General features: G+C 37.7%; 1 protein-coding gene across 1 annotated transcript; it reads left to right on the forward strand.

Annotated features, from left to right (window-relative positions):
* The first annotated feature begins 1,723 nt into the window (after positions 1-1,723).
* tspan7 (tetraspanin 7) lies at positions 1,724-13,247 on the forward strand. The gene is made up of 8 exons (XM_049586309.1): positions 1,724-2,015; positions 6,941-7,129; positions 7,216-7,290; positions 7,380-7,478; positions 7,797-7,952; positions 8,810-8,893; positions 11,967-12,051; positions 12,277-13,247. The coding sequence occupies exons 1-7, from the start codon at positions 1,929-1,931 to the stop codon at positions 12,033-12,035; spliced, it is 759 nt and encodes a 252-aa protein (XP_049442266.1). The 5' UTR covers positions 1,724-1,928; the 3' UTR covers positions 12,036-12,051; positions 12,277-13,247.
* Positions 13,248-17,256: the final 4,009 nt, after the last annotated feature.

Here is a 17,256-nt window from a genome sequence, read left to right on the forward strand (position 1 = left end):
AGCCTAAAAGATCTAATGCTGTAATATAAATAAAATAATCTTGATGTTTATCTAATACATGCCATGTTATGATCATTTAGCGTACCCAGCTGATGTAATTTCACTCATTTAAGTGTGTCACATTAGCAGAGGAGTAATACATGTAATTATAAAGTCAGACACAGCACGAGACAGGAAATAACACTACTGCCCTCAAAATAAAAGCATAGATTTGAGTTTAAATAACTTGCTGGTGATTGTGACTCTAAAACATCAAGTCAGGGTTATTTTTTGTTGTTGGTTTTTTTTTCTGTAATCTGCCAAAAAGTGTCCAAGATTATCTGACTTCACCCTATCTCATGATTTGACTTAGTAAAATGAACAGATTTACCAGGGCAAACTGAGGGGAAATGTTTGACCTTTATCCAGAATAATGACATATTAAGACTTATGCCTTTGGGTTTCCCGGAAGGTCATATTACAAATATCAAATATAAGAGACTCTTCAATCTTCTGACTTTTGCTGCCAGGAAAAATATTCTGCTCTTCTGGACCAAGGATGTTTCTCCAACAAAAAAGTTGTGGCACAATCTTATAATGCAGTGTGTTCCTAATGAATATATCTCTTGTATGCTTCACTCCTCAGTAGAGGCTTTTTATAAAGTCTTGGAACCTAACTTAAAGTACATTAGACCTACAGTGTCATCTTCCATGTTATAGGGGTTTCCTAAATTGGCTTAGCCTGTCTCTGTATGCACATTAGCTGTAAGACAGACCTTGCCATTTGTCTATATAGCCTATTTGTTTGTTAAATTATTGCTGCCTTTGTGTGGTTGTAGCCTGTAAACAGGGTTGGGAGTGGCTGTAATGCCCACTAGTTTTACTTTTTTTTTTTTTCTTATTTTTAACTACTCATTTTATTTGTCATGTCATACCCAAGCTGCTTTGTTCTGTGTTGTTTGTAAAAATGCCCCATAATTTTGACATATACCATGATTTTGATTTGCCACTAATAGTTTAGCAGGTTTAGCAGTATACACACACACACACACACACACACACACATATATATATATATATATATATATATATATATATATATATATATACATACATACATATAAATCCTCCTAAGATCCTGTGTCCTCATTTTAGGACATTACATTTTGGGTATACTGGACCTTGCACTTCATTCTGCTTAACTTAGACCAGTTGTCCTTATTTGTGGACACTTTTTGTGCCATCTAGTGGTAGCAAAACAATTAAAAAACAAGATGGCAGCCATCTCTGCAACATCAGTCTGCAGCTGACCCCAACATAAAAAGTGGATGAGGTTTTTTATTAATGATTAATAATGTTTGTAGTTTGATATACCATAAAACTACCAATTTTAGCAACAGTAACAAGCCAAGACACTGTGAATTAGAAAATACTAGTTTTAGTATATTGGGACTTTATTATCGTTTCGTTTGAGGACATTGGGACTTTATCATGGTCGACAATGTTCAATTTTTTATACTAATCAGGTCCTACTAATCCCAAATAGCTAAGGGAAATTATGTATAAAATACAGGAATACGCTGTTTCTGTTTTTAAAGTGAAAGAGGATTTTTTTCTCAATAAATTTAAACGACGAAACCAGTGTTTTCAGTTTTATTTTGACAGCTGCGTGTTGGTGTTTTATTCTGAAAGCTGCCTGTAGGCATTTTATTTTGAAATCTGTCCCTGTGGATGATGGTGATGTGTTAAAGGCATGAACGTGGCTGCTGCTGACTTGACTGTGGATTGTTGGAAGCTGTTTTTCCCTTCAGGAAAGTGAATGTGGGTCAGTGACGACACTTCCCCCTCTCTGCTCGGATTTATCCCTGAAGTTTTTCCTCCCCTCCAGGGCGCTGCTGTGAACTCAACTTTTCTCTGTCTTCTCACCACTTTAAACCAAAAGCACCGCCATGTCGCCGCCGTCTCGACGGCTTCAGACGAAGCCAGTGATTACCTGCCTGAAGACTTTCCTCATCTCCTACAGCCTCATATTCTGGGTGAGCTACATGTCATGTAATGGGGGACAACAACAAGCTAAAGGAGCAACAATGGGAGCTAGAAGCGGTGGCGGAGCTGCCAACAGGGCTGTCTAACATCAGTCTCTCAAATCACGACGGAAACACACAGATAGTTAAATATGTTGAGTAAATGTCCTCAGGTTAAGGCGGAGCAGGTTTGTGTTGACATAAAGGACCACTTGTTGAAAACGTACGGACCGTTAGAGACGGTGGAGCAGCTGTTGATGTTGTTCGGTCAGATTGATCAACGGTTTGTGTCAGCCGTTAGCCGTTACCTGTCACTGATTTCAACAAACGCCATCGACTACGGTTAAAAATAGTCATTAAAAGTAATATATTATCAAGTTAAGGTTAAATTTAACATTTAAGTTCTTCTTGTTCTATCGTCCAACTTAATTATATGTAAAACCGCAGCAATAGTCGATTAATCGATTGGTCATACATTTTTTTCGGCAGCTTTTTTGTCAGTCACTGATTCATTTTAGACTTCTGTCAAGTCAAAAATTTGCTAAGGCTTTTTTCTCCACCCACATTTTATTCTGCAAAGAGAATTACTTATTCTTATGTTTGTGATTTTTTTTCTCAACAGTATCTGTATTGATTTTAACAACAGGAAACAATACACATACATCCATAAACACACAAAACAAAAGGACTCCAGGGGTCTCATTTATAAACATTTATAAACAACAAGCAATTTCTCACTCAAAAGTAAAAGCCCATTTGATGGGAGAAACTTTGAACCTTTTGGAGACGAGAAATTGGCGATGCAGGTGGTGACGTGAAAGCCTGATTGTAAAAAGTGTCAAAGGTGAACGCCATTTTTGGTTTTTGTCTGTACGTATATTTCTAGCATGGATCCTACGCACTATTTTATAAATGAGACCCCAGAACAATCTCTGTGCAACTGCAGAGTATTTATCACACATGTAATACAACCCCACCCGATACCCCAAAAGTTTGAATTTAAATATAAATAAACAGAATAAAACTAATAAATGAGAGAGGAAGATAAATATATATATATATATATATATATATATAAATTAAAATAAGAGGGGAAATAAAATCGTAAATTACAGGTTAAGGATTGTGTTAGTGCAGTAGAGTAAACTTGAGTTTAAGCACACGTTATATTTATGTGCAAATATTGACAACAATTAATAATAAAAACAAAAACTTTGTTGGATTTGGACATTGCAGAGGCTCACGGGTACTTCCAAAATTTGAGTTAAGTCTGTGTCTCTAGGTAACACATGAAGTGACACCAGATGTTGTGAAAAAGTGATTGATTACCCCTGATAGCATATGTAATTTTTTTTCCAAGGGCAGAGTTGTTGATATTTAAGAAATCCATCAATAAAGTTCTTGAGTAATTATTTGGTCTGTAAAATGTTCAGAAACAGTCTGAAAACCAACAATACTTTACTATCATTAAATACTATGCAAAGCTAAATTATTTTATTTATTTTTTATTATTTTTGAAGATGGCAGCAGAAAAGTTTGGTCTGTTTCTTTTTTCTTTAGTTTAAAAAAAATGACTCAAACCGTTAATCAGTTATCAAAATTGTTGCCAGTTCATTTTCTGTTGTTCCAGTAATTGGTTAATCAAATAATTGTTGCAGTTTATTTAATAGACTATGCAATTTCATACTAATTTTGGGAAGGACAGGAATTTCCTTTTTTAAAAAAAAAAAAAAAAAAAAAAGCTCAATTCAAACAATTATTTATTGATTCATTGTTAAGTTTTTATTATTGATAACTTTGTTCTCCTTATATGTTGAATTTTATGTCTTTTTTTTTTTGCATCCAGCAGCTTCTTGTTAGTGTGGATTAATTTTGGAATGTTTAAATGTACAACTTATTTACTGGGCACTCGCTTAAAAACTTTCTATGGGGCGCGTCGGTGGCTTAGTGGTAGAGCAGGCGCCCCATGTGCAAGGCTGTTGCCGCAGTGGCCCGGGTTTGAATCCAGCTCGTGGCCCTTTGCTGCATGTCATCCCCCCTCTCTCTCCCCCTTTCATACTTACCTGTCCTGTACATTAAAGGCAAAAATGCCCCAAAAATATCTTAAAAAAAAGAACTTTCTATGGTAGGAAGGCAATTAATTGGAGTGAAGTAAATAGAGGTTTAGCAACAACACTCTTTCTTCTAACTTTAAGTTGCATAACCTTCAGCAACCTTCAGGGAAATTATAAGACCATTATTGTTACAAAAAAAAGCAAAATATTTGCTTGTTCTAGTTTCTTAGATGAGAGGATTTCATGAATGAAGGATATTATTGATTAATTGACTGGTCTTAAAATGTCATAAATTTGTAAACGTGTCAATACAATTTCCTAAAGTCCAAGATGTCCAAAACTCCAAATTATTCAGGTTTAATTATACATAAAACAAAGAAAAGATGCAAATCTTATATGTGACCAGTAAAGGCAGTGTTTTAATTTAAAAATTGACTAAGGATAAATCGTCTAATCATTTATTATTATTAACAAAATGATTATAGACAATAATCGTCAGAATAACCGTTGATAAAAATAATATCTGATTGCAGCCATTATGACATGTAAGAAAAACGTGAGCCTGTCTTGTAAGAAAACGAGCAGTTATCGTTGCTCCCCCCGTTAATCTTTGTACTGAGCAAACAATCATCTCAGGCTGCTGCTGCTAACACAAAGTTCAGGTCAGTGCTTTTATCTTGCAATTTATTGCTCGTGGCTGGTTGAGCTGATGTCTCCCCCCAGGCTAATGACTTGTGTGGGCAGTCGTAAAGGAAAAAGATGCTGAGATGATTAAACCTCAGGCTGAGGCTGGCAGGGTATCCCAGGTGTGTTTTTACTGTGATGTTGACAGGTAAATAATTAATCTGCAGCATCTGAGTCATCTGTCGGATGACTGGCACAAAGAGAGTTTATCTAATGTATGTTGATTGTGAACAGTATTACTGTTACTATTAGTATTAAGTTTTGACTCAATACACATTGTGTGTCAGAGCTCCACTTATCTGCCTCTCTCCATCTACATTCCCTCCACTGAGAACAGATTCAATAAAAGAAATCAATGAGGGAAATTGTGTTTTTCTTGGATTCAGCCCATCGTGGCTCTTAATTAAAAGTATCCCTCACACGGCCAGATTCGGTGCAGACCACCGGTCTATCTGAGAAGCTTTATATTCATGCTCTCTGCTTGGTACCCAGGAAAACATAATATTGATAGAGCTGTGTTACCAGACCTGACACTTGGCATGCAGAGCGATGGGTTTCAGTTAGGACAGCAACTAACAATTAATTTAATCTGATAAATATTTTCTTAATTTATTTATAATTGATTATTTGGTCTAAAATGGCAGAAAACAGACATGACGTCTCCAAATGTCTTGTTTTGTCCAACCAACAGTCCAAAACCCAAAGATATAAAAGTTGCTGTCATAGATGACAAAGAAAAGCATTAAATTCACACATAAAAAGCTGGATTCAGCAAATTTTGCATATTTGCAAAAATGACAAAAAAAATATTAAAATTGTTGCTGACTATTGCTAATTAAATATGATCAAAATATCACATGTGACAAAGAAAAAGAAAAGTTTTTTTTAAATGTACGAGGCTGAAAGCAGTACATTTTTCTGCATTTTTGTGACTAATAAATTATTCAATTATCAAAATAAATTTTCTTTTGTTCCAGTTTTAGATCAGGTAGCTGGTTTTATACCAGTTTCAATTTGCAAAAATATCTGACTTTCTTAAAACCGAATATTTTTGTGTGGCAATGTCGTATCGCATCGTATCGTCACACACTGCCAAGTATCGATTTTTTTATTATACAAATTATTAATGTTACACATACAAATGAAATCTTAAGCTAGCCTATTAGAATAATTAATTGCTTTTTTAGACCACTAGATACAATTTGCTGCTGCTGCTGCAAAAAAGGCTTAAGTGGGATGATCAAACTAAAAACTTCATCTTATTAGATAAAACAGATTTTGAAGCGTTTTCATTTGGGGGCATAATTTACAGTTGAAAAAGGTATTAAATCGCAATATATTTTATTGCAATACTAGTATGGTGATAATATCGTATTGTGGATCCTCTTGTGATTCCCACCCCTACTAAGTAGCACATTTATTAAATCTGTGGAGCAAAAGTTAAGTTTAATTTGTGTTGATCTTCAAATTTTAGCTTTAAAGCTGTATTTGGTAACTTTAATTTTTTAAAAAAATAACTTTTTGTTAACAGTAACTAAATCAGCATAGCAGTACATGAGACAGACAGTCTGTGAAAAAAATTCTGTTCCTCCGCCTCCTCGCAGTGCTTCTAACGCCGACTGTGGTTCAGGAGGTAGAGTGGGTCATCCACCAATCAGAAGATCAGTGGTTCAATCCCAGGCTCCTCCAGCCTGTATGTCAAAGTATCCTTTAGCAAGATACTGAACCCCAAATTGCTCTCGCTGGCTGTTCCATTGGTGTATGAGTTTGTTCAAGAAAAAAAACTGAGTAGCAGGTGGCAGTGGGATTGTTTGTGACCCATCCGCCATGTTGGAAACAATCAAGCGAAAACAGAGCACCACCCACCGGCCGGAGTAAGCTCTCTCATTTTACAGCTAAACAGTACAGTAAAATTTCTGAAAACACGTGAGGTGAGAAATGCAGTAACACAAACTTGATTTAAATTTATCAACGCTGCCTAGTTTGACAGTTGACAGTGCCTGAGAGAGTCGGCGGCTGGTTGTTTCTGCAAAACCTAAACTCTGTAGGTCTTGATAATATTTCTTATTTGATAAAATGCTGCTAAACTCTTAACTGCGCCAGTTTGCAAGTGAAAAATGGTTTTGAGCCTAAAAACCTGCTCATCTTTTTCCTTGGCTCTTTGATGCCAGAGCTGATTTGCCCTGCTGTCGTCTTCAGTTCACAGGCGTGATCCTGCTGGCCGTTGGCGTGTGGGGGAAGGTGAGCCTGGAGGCCTATTTCTCTCTGTCCTCTGAGGAGAGCACCAATGCACCATATGTCCTCATCGGGACCGGAGCCATCATCATTATTTTTGGACTGTTCGGTTGCTTTGCTACATGCCGCGGCAGCCCATGGATGCTCAAACTGGTCAGTGTTGGTGCGGTAAAGCTCCCTGAATTATTCCCTTCAGATTTGACCTTGTCATAAGGTTTTCTTTTCATTGGTCCCTTCAGTATGCCATGTTCCTGACCTTGGTGTTCCTGGCTGAGCTCGTGGCAGGTGTCTCAGGCTTTATCTTCAGACATGAGGTAAGTAACTTGTCCAAAACATTTTTTACTGTAAACCAACTACATCAGCCCTCTAAAATATTTAATCTTCTTTGTTTTGAATTCACCAGATCAAGGCCAAGCTGGGCATTGCCTATAAAAAAGCTGTGCTGTCCTACAATAACTCAGACAGCAGCAGCAGCAGTGCAGTGGACGCCATCCAGAGGACTGTAAGTGGGAAGTTTTCCATTACACTTATGGTGCTACTCTTATCTGACTTTGTTTGTTTCTCACTGTACAAACCAAAGAACTCTCGTTTACACAAGAACATTTTCAAAGAGCAGCTAAACCCACAGAGCAGAGAAGTGCTGCTCTCTGAGGGTTTGAACTTCAGGTCATGTTGCTCTCGTCGCTGCAGGTGTTTTCCTGATTGATCCAAAACATCTGCAGTGATGTTGTTCATCGTTTTTTTGCCGACTTTTCTGTCACATTAAGACATTTGTTACTTCACTGTATTCATTTTGTTGCTGTCTTTTTTCCCCATATAGTTGCATTGCTGCGGAGTGAACAATTTCACTGACTGGAACGAAACAGAGTACTTTAAAGAGAATGGCATTCCTGTCAGCTGCTGTGAAGCCACCGCCAAATGCACACCAGAGATCCTGAAAGACCTCGACAAGGCTAAGACAGAGGTGTACAACATGGTGAGCTCACTGCCTTCATGCTCCAGCACCATAGGCTGTAGACTGACATTGGTTGGTGGACTCCCATTTAAATAAACATTATTACAAGTTACAACAAAGCAAACAGACACATCGACTGTAAGGGCTAATTTCTCGATCCTGTAAAATCTACTTGAATGCCTCCACAGTGATCAGCTCAGCCAGTTTCAGATCCTTCTGTAGATTATTCCAGGACAAAGGAGCGCCATATTTAAAAGCTTTTTTTGCCGAGTTCTGTTCTCACCATTGGAACCAGCATCTGTAGAGTATTATGAGAGCAAAGGGCATAATGATTTTGGTTTCTACACATGTATGTAGACAGATAAGAGGGAGCCAGGCCAGTACAGGCACAGGGCCTGTCACTCAAAGCAGCCCGCGCTCATTTATGCGTAACTTTAAGCCTAAGTAAAATGTAAATGGATGAGTTATATAAAAATTCAACCTCCATACAGTTGTCACAAAGGGGGAAATAATCCATAGAGACCAAAACTGTTTTTTGCACCAGGCTGTAAACATGTTTATTTCTGCTGTAAATTTGGGCATTTTAACATGGGGGTCTATGTGGATTGGCTGGCTTCTGGAGCCAGCCTCAAGTGGCTGTTCAGAGAACTGCAGTTTTTGGCACTTTTTCGTTGGCTTAATTTTGTTGCTGAATCGGCAAAAAACAGGTAACAAGGTCTGACTAGTTTGTCGGGGCCCTTACACCACCCCCACTACATATTTGTGTAGTTTGAAATGGCTTTAAGTTATTAGGAGCAAGCAGATTGACCAGTTAGCTCAAAAACTGTCGGTAGAAAGTTTTAGAGCGTCTCTGTAAATGTATTTTTTTTCTCTTGTAGGGCTGCTTCAAACAGGTAACCTATGTGATGGAGTCCAACCTGGGAATCATCGCAGGGATCTCTTTTGGGATTGCGTTCTTCCAGGTACATCTCATATTGTGCTTTGTCTCAAAATATATGGAACCATGCTTGACAAACAATTTTATTTCTGACGCTATATCTTGTTTTTTGTAGCTTTGGCCATCTTCTGTATTTATTGTGGAAACATTTTTCTCACAAGTTTTGGTGTTGAGATCTGCAGTGACACAGGCAGCATAGAAATCTCGCAAAACATCTGTCTATGAGCAACAGATGAAAATTAGTCTATAAATGAACCAATAAGTAAATAATGCAATGTTGCATGTCTCCCCTAAGCTCTCTGTTCCCCCTCATTAGCTGTCTGCTCTCGGGGGCATATTCTCTAATAGAGGCAAAACTGACCAAAAATATGTCCTAAAAGGCCTCCTATGGACGCTGCTCCCTCACTGGCAGATAGAGAGGGTTATAGGAATCCAGGGTGTTGTTGCTCTTTTAGTGTTGTGACTCCTTTAAGTGTTTCATAACTTTGAAACCTGAGTTGTTTACATCCATGTTTACTCCTCACTGTGAGTCTTCTTCTCTGTTTCTGTCGGTGCATTGCTGCATTTCTCGAGTCGCTGACATCGTTGTCCGAGTGCACAAGAACAAACAAAACCTGGACCCACTTATAAAAAGATTGCTTTACAGCAGTACTGGAGGTCAGGAACGCCACAGGGCACCTTTTAATTAAGCCAATGCACTGTATTTACTGTATTTAAAATCTCAGGTTACAGCTTACTTAAACTATTAAGCATCTGTTATATAGGTACAGTGGACCAGTTTTCACAGCCTAGGCAAGGCAAGGTTATATATATATATATATATATATATATATATATATATATATACACATGTATAGCACAATTAATACACATTGGCTTTACAAGTGAGCAGATAAAATTGAACAGTTAAAAGCACACCTGAAAACAAAGGATTAAATAGGAAGAACAGAATGCACTCTCCTCTCTGTGTTCTCTCAGCTGATCTAATGCAGTTAAAAGGCATCTAAGAACAGTTGAATTTTAAATCTAGTTTTCTCTCTGGCTACAGATGGAGCACCTTTGATACAATCAGGGTGTTGGTTTCAGAGCTGAGCAGCGTCGAAACTTAAAGCTGCTTCAACATGTTTACTTCTTACAGTAGGTTTTGCCAACAGATTTCTCTACAGTGATCTGAGAGGTGCAGCAGGTGTGCACTGCTTAAATATCACTGAGAGGTATTTTGGTCCTGCTCTATTTTGTGATTTATAAACAAGCAACAGCACTTTACAGTCAGTTCTGTCACTTACTGGAAGCCAGTGTAAAGACCTGAGTGTTGGAGTAATATGATTAGTGTTTTTGATTTTCGTAAGAACACTAGCAGCTGCGCTTTGCACAAGCTGAAGCTGTTTGATGATCTTTTAAGGAAGGCCTGTGATGAGACTAGTACGGTAGTCAACCCTGCTGGAAATAAAAGCATGAAGGGGTTTTTCTAAATCATGTTTTGTTTGGCTTTATTTTTGAGATGATAAATGATGATTTAGTTACTGCTCTTATGTTTTTTACAGATTGTATTTAAGGCTTTTATGCCTTTATTTGACAGGACAGTAATTGCGCATGAAAGGGGGACAGAGAGAGGATGACATGCAATCTAATGTCTCCTCATTTTTCCCAAATAAGATTACTTTAGTTGTGCCCTTACTTGTGAAAAAAATTCTGAGACATCCAGCTGTTAATTTGATCAGTGAATTGACAAAGAGATTCTAAATTCCAAGTAAGATTTGAGTTGAAACATGCAAGTACTTTGTATGTACCGTTCTGCAGTGCTCTAAAAACCATCTGGTTCATACCAGTGCAACTAGATAAGACTGTGTATCATCTCTATGCAACAACTCTCTGTACTTCTGTTCTGATTTCCAGCTTTTCAGGCTTATTTTGTGGCTGAATATAATTTGTAGCTTCTGAAAATATGAATTTGGATAGTGAGATACTGGCTTCAGCTGCACTTGTAGTGGTGATGAATTGGTGAAATGTGAAATAAAATGAGCATCAGATGGACTGTATTTATAAAAGATACACCACAATAATATAAGTGCATACAGCAAGCAGCAGTGACTCACAGTCCGACACTGGCATACGTGAGGTTGGAAACAGAGGGCTCAGTCGTTTTGACTTGACCAGCGGACTTCACTACAAGCTGATTGACAGTTGAAACAAGTGACATCCTTTACGTTCTAAAACCAGCCACTAGAGATTTGACCAGCTCAGTTGCCGCTGCAACTTTCCTCTGTAAAGTTCTAAAACAGTTTCATCTCGTCGTGAATCTTTGGTGTGAACTGGGCTTAGGCGATCAAAGTCATTAGATAAAAGGGCCAGGTAAATTTGGTTGTCATCAGCACTGCTGTGTTAAGAAATCTTATTGATTCATCTGACCTCTGGGGGACACCACAGGTCAAGGACTTTGGTGTTGAGGTGTAGTTTCAAATGTAAACAAGAAAGCACCTGTCTTGTAAATATGATCTGAGTCACTTGATAACCACACCTGAAAATCCAACCCAACCATTAGTTCAATGTCCACACAGCTTAATTAATATTTAGCATCAGACATGCGGTTGGCCACGTCCTCAAGCTAGTTTGCTGTCTCTGTCAAGTAGCTGGCCATTAGTCACTCACTCTACAGCACGAAACAGCACTTCAAAATAAAAGCTCAGCGGTGGAAATTCACTGCACTTAAAAATAAAGTGTTTTTACAAACTTGACATGTTTGCAAGTCACTTGTGGTCCATTCAGAATGGACCTGCAACCCACCAGTTGGGAACCACTGGCCGAGATGATATGACTGTACAAACAAACGTGACCACACCAACACGTTGGCTATAATCAACCATCACATTGTAAAACTAAGTACAGCAGGGCAAAGTCGGCATGTACAATCAAATAACATTTATAGCTGGTAATAACTTAAACTTTCACCTTTGTTTTCACTTTGAAAAAAAAAAAGTTTAGGCAATATAGTTCATGTGTACAGTTATTTACAGCCTGTATAAGCACTGATGACGTCATTCAGTGGTTTTACAGCCGTTCCTTGAGATTAATTTAATGTTTGATGTGTTTCCTCTCAGCTCATCGGCATCTTCCTGTCCTGCTGCTTGTCTCGATACATAACCAACAACCAGTACGAGATGGTCTAACAGCGACCTCACACAGGTGAGACTTAAGGTTATTAAACGTTGGGGAACTGAACTCTGCTGTTCCTGTTTTAGTGAGATTAATGCATGCACAGATTGTACTGAGAACAAACTGTGAACTCTCCCACACGCCAGAAACTGCCGCAGTGATTTAATGATCCAATGTTCAAATGCAAATATAAATTAGCTGTTTTATTCCAGCGTCTAACAACCTGTCTGTGATGTTTTCTGTCTGTCTCTGCAGGTCACTGACGGGCAGCTCCTGATGCAAATAGAGTCGAAAGAATCTCCTGTGATTTTAATATTGTGTGCGTGTTAGTTGATATTATTTTAGACAGGGAAAAACACTCACTGCTTCTTTTATTCACCAATGACAAATGAGCAGAAGGGAAATAATGTTAGAGGAAATCCAAAAAAAAGGGACGTCACCTGCCGTCTGTAGTTTGACCAAAAACAAAAGGGACCTAAACACTTTGGAGACCATTTGTTACTCCTGGGATTTAATTAGGGATTTCTGTTAAGCATAGATGTTATTTTCAGTTGAGTTGATTAACTCTAACTGTTGTCAACACTTTCATTTCTTGTGTCTTTTGTATAATGCAGCTGCCTTACTTTGTAATTTTGCTAAAAGATAGTCTGTAGCTGAGCAGATGAAATCTAGATGATAAGCTGATAAATGTTAAACTTCTCTGCAACACTAAGTGAATTTCTGTGCGTGTGAAACCAGCATAAGCCTTAGAGACGGACGAGGAGGTCGCCACCCTGAAATCAAGTGTGTGTGATTCACAGTAAGGACTTAAACGTGAGCCTTACTGGTTACGTAGGCCAGTATTGTTGAAATCCCGCAGTCGTGTGTGCCAATTACAGTTACCCGGCCACCTTCATATCAGTCTTCAGTGTTAAATTGTTATTCTTTTGTGGATGCATGTGAAATACTTGAAAAAAAAATAAATAAAAGATAAAAGTATCTTTTAACAGTGTTTGTGCAGCTCGGGACGTGTCTGTGCCACAGCTGTTTGCAGCTATGTTCATCTGAGAAGATGCAAAAATATTCTGGCAGGCGGAGATATTTTGGCAGATGAACATGACTCAGTTATTTGGGGCCTCGTGAGGGATCCATACAAAACAACATGTGAAAGGCATTTCATTTTTCAGTGTGCAGGACAACTTTTAATTTCACTCCAGCATAATATTAAAGATATAACAGATGGTTAAGATGCCTTAGTCGTTTTTATAAATTTATTTTTACTTTAACTTTTATTGATTATCTCAACAAATAAATAAAAGTCACAGCATTAAAAGGAGAAATTAAAATCAAAGTTAATGCAGGGATTATGTATAGCTTAGTGAGATAAGGGTCTAAAGCAGGAGTCGGCAAACTTTACAATTAAAAGAGCCATTTTTGACCAAAAATACTAATAAAAAAATCTGTGTAGTGCCACAAAACAGATTTTAGCCTTATAATGAAGGCAACACAGCGTATTAAGTCTAAATTAGACTGTACTTTTAGTCTAAATGAGCATTCATTAATATGTTTTACCACAGGGTGGCTACTGTGCAGAGCACTATTTGGTACTAAAACTTTGCAGAGCAGGCTGTGAAAGCAAACACATTTGTCCATACACTACAAAATTCTCTATTTTATTCCATGACATTTACTTTTTGGATTTGGCATTCACAGCTAACCAGCTAGGGAGACTCAAGACTAGCCACAGCATTTCTGAAGATTGTTTAATATGTCATATGTAGAGACCAATTCCATTTGGTAAAATGGGAAATAAAATACATATACACACATAAAACATGAACAAACAAAAACTTGTACAATATTAGGAAATAAGTGACAATAATATAATGATAATAAATTTAAAAAAGAAGGAGAAAAAGCAAATAACTTAAACATTATTTCATAGGATGTAGTTAAATAAACTCATAAATTTAAGTTAAACCACTGCTATTGAGGTTTGGCAAAATTTAAAGGTGCCAGGCAGCAGATATATTACGCACATTTTAGTTGTTGAAATGTCTTTTTTTTTTTTTTTTTTAATTGGTATGTAGGCTTCACATTTTTACTATTGTAGAATGTAGGATTTTCCTTAGGGCTACAACATTGATAAATGAAAATTAAAATGTTAAAAAATATAATTTTTTTGTCAAAGCCAGAGGGAACCACTGCAGAGGGGCTACTCCAGAGCCACAGGTTGTCTACCCCTGATCTAGAGGATAAAGTAGTATTCATCATTTTGATTATGCTAAAACTTTCAAGAATAAAAATATGTGTGTTCCCTGTATGATCAAACAGGCATTTTGGAATTTGCAAGTATGAACCCAAATTAAAGCTATCAAACCAAAGTTTTCTGGTTCAATATCACAACTTTGGTCTTTGAATTCAAGTCCTGGGGTTACAATCAGTAATTCTATTATTGATAGAAACCTCTATTGCCTGTTAACATGTTATGTGTGCTTTTAAGTTGTATTTTCCTTAAATACCATCAAATATCTCTATTGATATTGTGACAGTGTTGTAGGGTTGTTAAGTGGTGCTTTTAACCAATGAGATTTTTGATAAATAATCATCAGTAATGTGGACATGATGGATAAGTGGGTAAAGGCAAATAATAGAGCAGCTAGAACAGTCTGGTAATTTAAAATTGCATCACTTTACTGTAATGCAACCTTTAAACCAGGGAAAGAACACTTATGATATCACCATGTCCAAAATCTAAGACGATATCTAGTCTCAAATCATGATAAGATATAATACATATTTTTCCCAGCCCTACATTAATGATAATGCAGGACTTTTGTAATATGACTGTGTGTCCATGGTGACAAAATAAATCCCAACACAGGTGGGGAAAGAAGAAGAAAACTCCATGGTCGCCAGATGATAACAGATTTGGAAAATCTATCTCTGCAAGACATTTGTTTTTCTGATTGATCTTTTCTCTGTAAATTGATGGATAATAGTTCTAAACATGATTCAAACTAAAACAAGAATCTTTGACCGACTGCTCACAGACTTCTGCAACATGCCACACCGTTTCCACTCCCTGCTGTCGTGTCTCAGCCAACAGTCTGACCTGCCACATAGCTGAAAAATCACAGGTGTAGCTAATAATCTTAACAATGCTGTTGACACGGCCACGCCTACCTGTTTAATTAACTTTGTTACATACACCTGTGCTGCTCCTGCATGTCAAAATGTCTGCTGCTGCTGCTCTTGCTCTCTCAGCACTTTGTCACACACACACAGGGATTGATACCTGATCAGTGATGTTATTTGGAGCTTTTTCAAGCTTAAACTATCAGGTAAGACCAACATTTTCTTCTGACTTTACAGGGGACACCAAGTGTGGTTGTTACACTTTTTGTCTGAGCACCTATAACTTGATTAATTTTTGTATTAGAACTCTCAGATTTTAACATTAAGTACTCTTGTCAGTGTACTACAGAAAGCAGCTTCTTCAACTATATCACAGAATGCACTTATTGATGTCAAATACAAGGAGTTCCATTATTACAACCTGCCCAACCACCAGGGGAAGTTTTCACAAGAGTGAAGAATCCAAAACAACCTAGGCTAATAGGGTCCACCTTGCCAACCTGTAGCTGTCAGATGCTCAGTAGCCTACCTCACACTGAGTGAGTCCAAAATACAAGTCTGCTGCCTCAGTCAAGTAACAAGTCAGGACATCATCCTGCTGTGTATTGAGAACTTTTTGACGGTTGGGAAAGCCTTCACAGGGCAGCTGCGTGGATCCTGTCTCTGATGTTTTTCCTTTTTTTTTGGGCAGTATTTGTCACATGGCAGAGAGTCAAAATAAGATTTCTTACCAAGTAGGTTGTCACTTACAAGGAAATGCTTTGGTCTTTGTTGCATACATTAAACATATTAAGAGGAAATAAAAAATAAAAGGCAAAGTACTGCAGCAGTCAAGAACTGGGAAAATTACAATTAAAAATATGAAAAGGGTGCTTTAAAAGAACTTTGACATATGTTCAATATCTGTTTCAGAATAAGAGTGCTGTACTGTTTTTATTATAGGATGTGCAAAAAATATTGATCAGGTATTATCTGGGGTCAGGCCTAACTGAGACAAAAAGGAGTATGTAAGCGGGCAAGATAAAACACAGCGACATCTAAAAGCACAGAAAAGATAAAATGCATTAAACTAGCACTTTTACCTCGACAAGTAAAATAGATGGATAAAAGTCGTCATTGGGGTTTGTTATAACATCCTAAGTGTCACGCCTATCCTTGCTCCTGTCAGCCATTGTTTAGCTAGCTTTGGCAGGATGGTTTGAAAAAAGCAGACATTTTGTCACAAAGCACATTTTACCTATAATGCTAATCTCTGACCTGATTAATTACAGATTTAAACTTTAACAATATCAGCACTATCAAAATGAATAATGGCTTCCTTATTTGATCCTACCTTTTGTGCCTACTACATTATTTGATCTCCTATTGATCTCAGGGTAGTGTGCACAATTGTGAAGTTCAGAAAAATGACCCTTAAATGTAGATTATATGTGGAATCCATCTGCTCAATAAAATATTTTTATTTTAAATGAATAATTGGTCCAAGGACACACTTTATACCTGGAAAATCAATGTTTTGGCTGTAACATGCAGGTTCAGGCAGTAAATGGTCACACAGTAAATGTAATACATGACTCATAGGTCATCCCTTCATTGTGAAAGTAATGCAATCATACCCGGTCTCCTCTGTGAGTGCTGTGACTGACAGGTTAATGTAAAACAATGACTGATGTCAGTTTCTGTTCAGGCGTGTGCTGCATAAGAGTTAGGTCCAAAGTCCAACCACCAGGTGGCAGTGTCACATAATAAAGGGAGGCAGCTGTTGAGACAAAACCGAATAAGCTTAATTTGACTTTAACAGTGAGCTTAGCATTATTCCATGTCTCCACACAAAGGCCAAACACTCCTATTTAAATTACACACCTGACGCGCATCTCTGTGCAGACTTGCATCAGTGCTGCCTTCAGGGCACAAACGTCCTACAGAGGATGAGGAGTAAATGTGCTGCAGATAATTGCAGACAAGCCCTGGACAAATACATGTGATTGGCGGCTGTGATCAGACCTCTGATTGGTCAGTTTAGGATCAGATGCTCTGAAGGGCCGCCTACATCCTCCCTGCTGCCCAATGGGCTAGGGAGGAAAATACAAGTAGGGTGGACGTTATTCTTCCCCCTCC

This window comes from Epinephelus fuscoguttatus, linkage group LG9 (assembly GCF_011397635.1).
Source record: "Epinephelus fuscoguttatus linkage group LG9, E.fuscoguttatus.final_Chr_v1".
NCBI lineage: Eukaryota > Metazoa > Chordata > Actinopteri > Perciformes > Serranidae > Epinephelus > Epinephelus fuscoguttatus.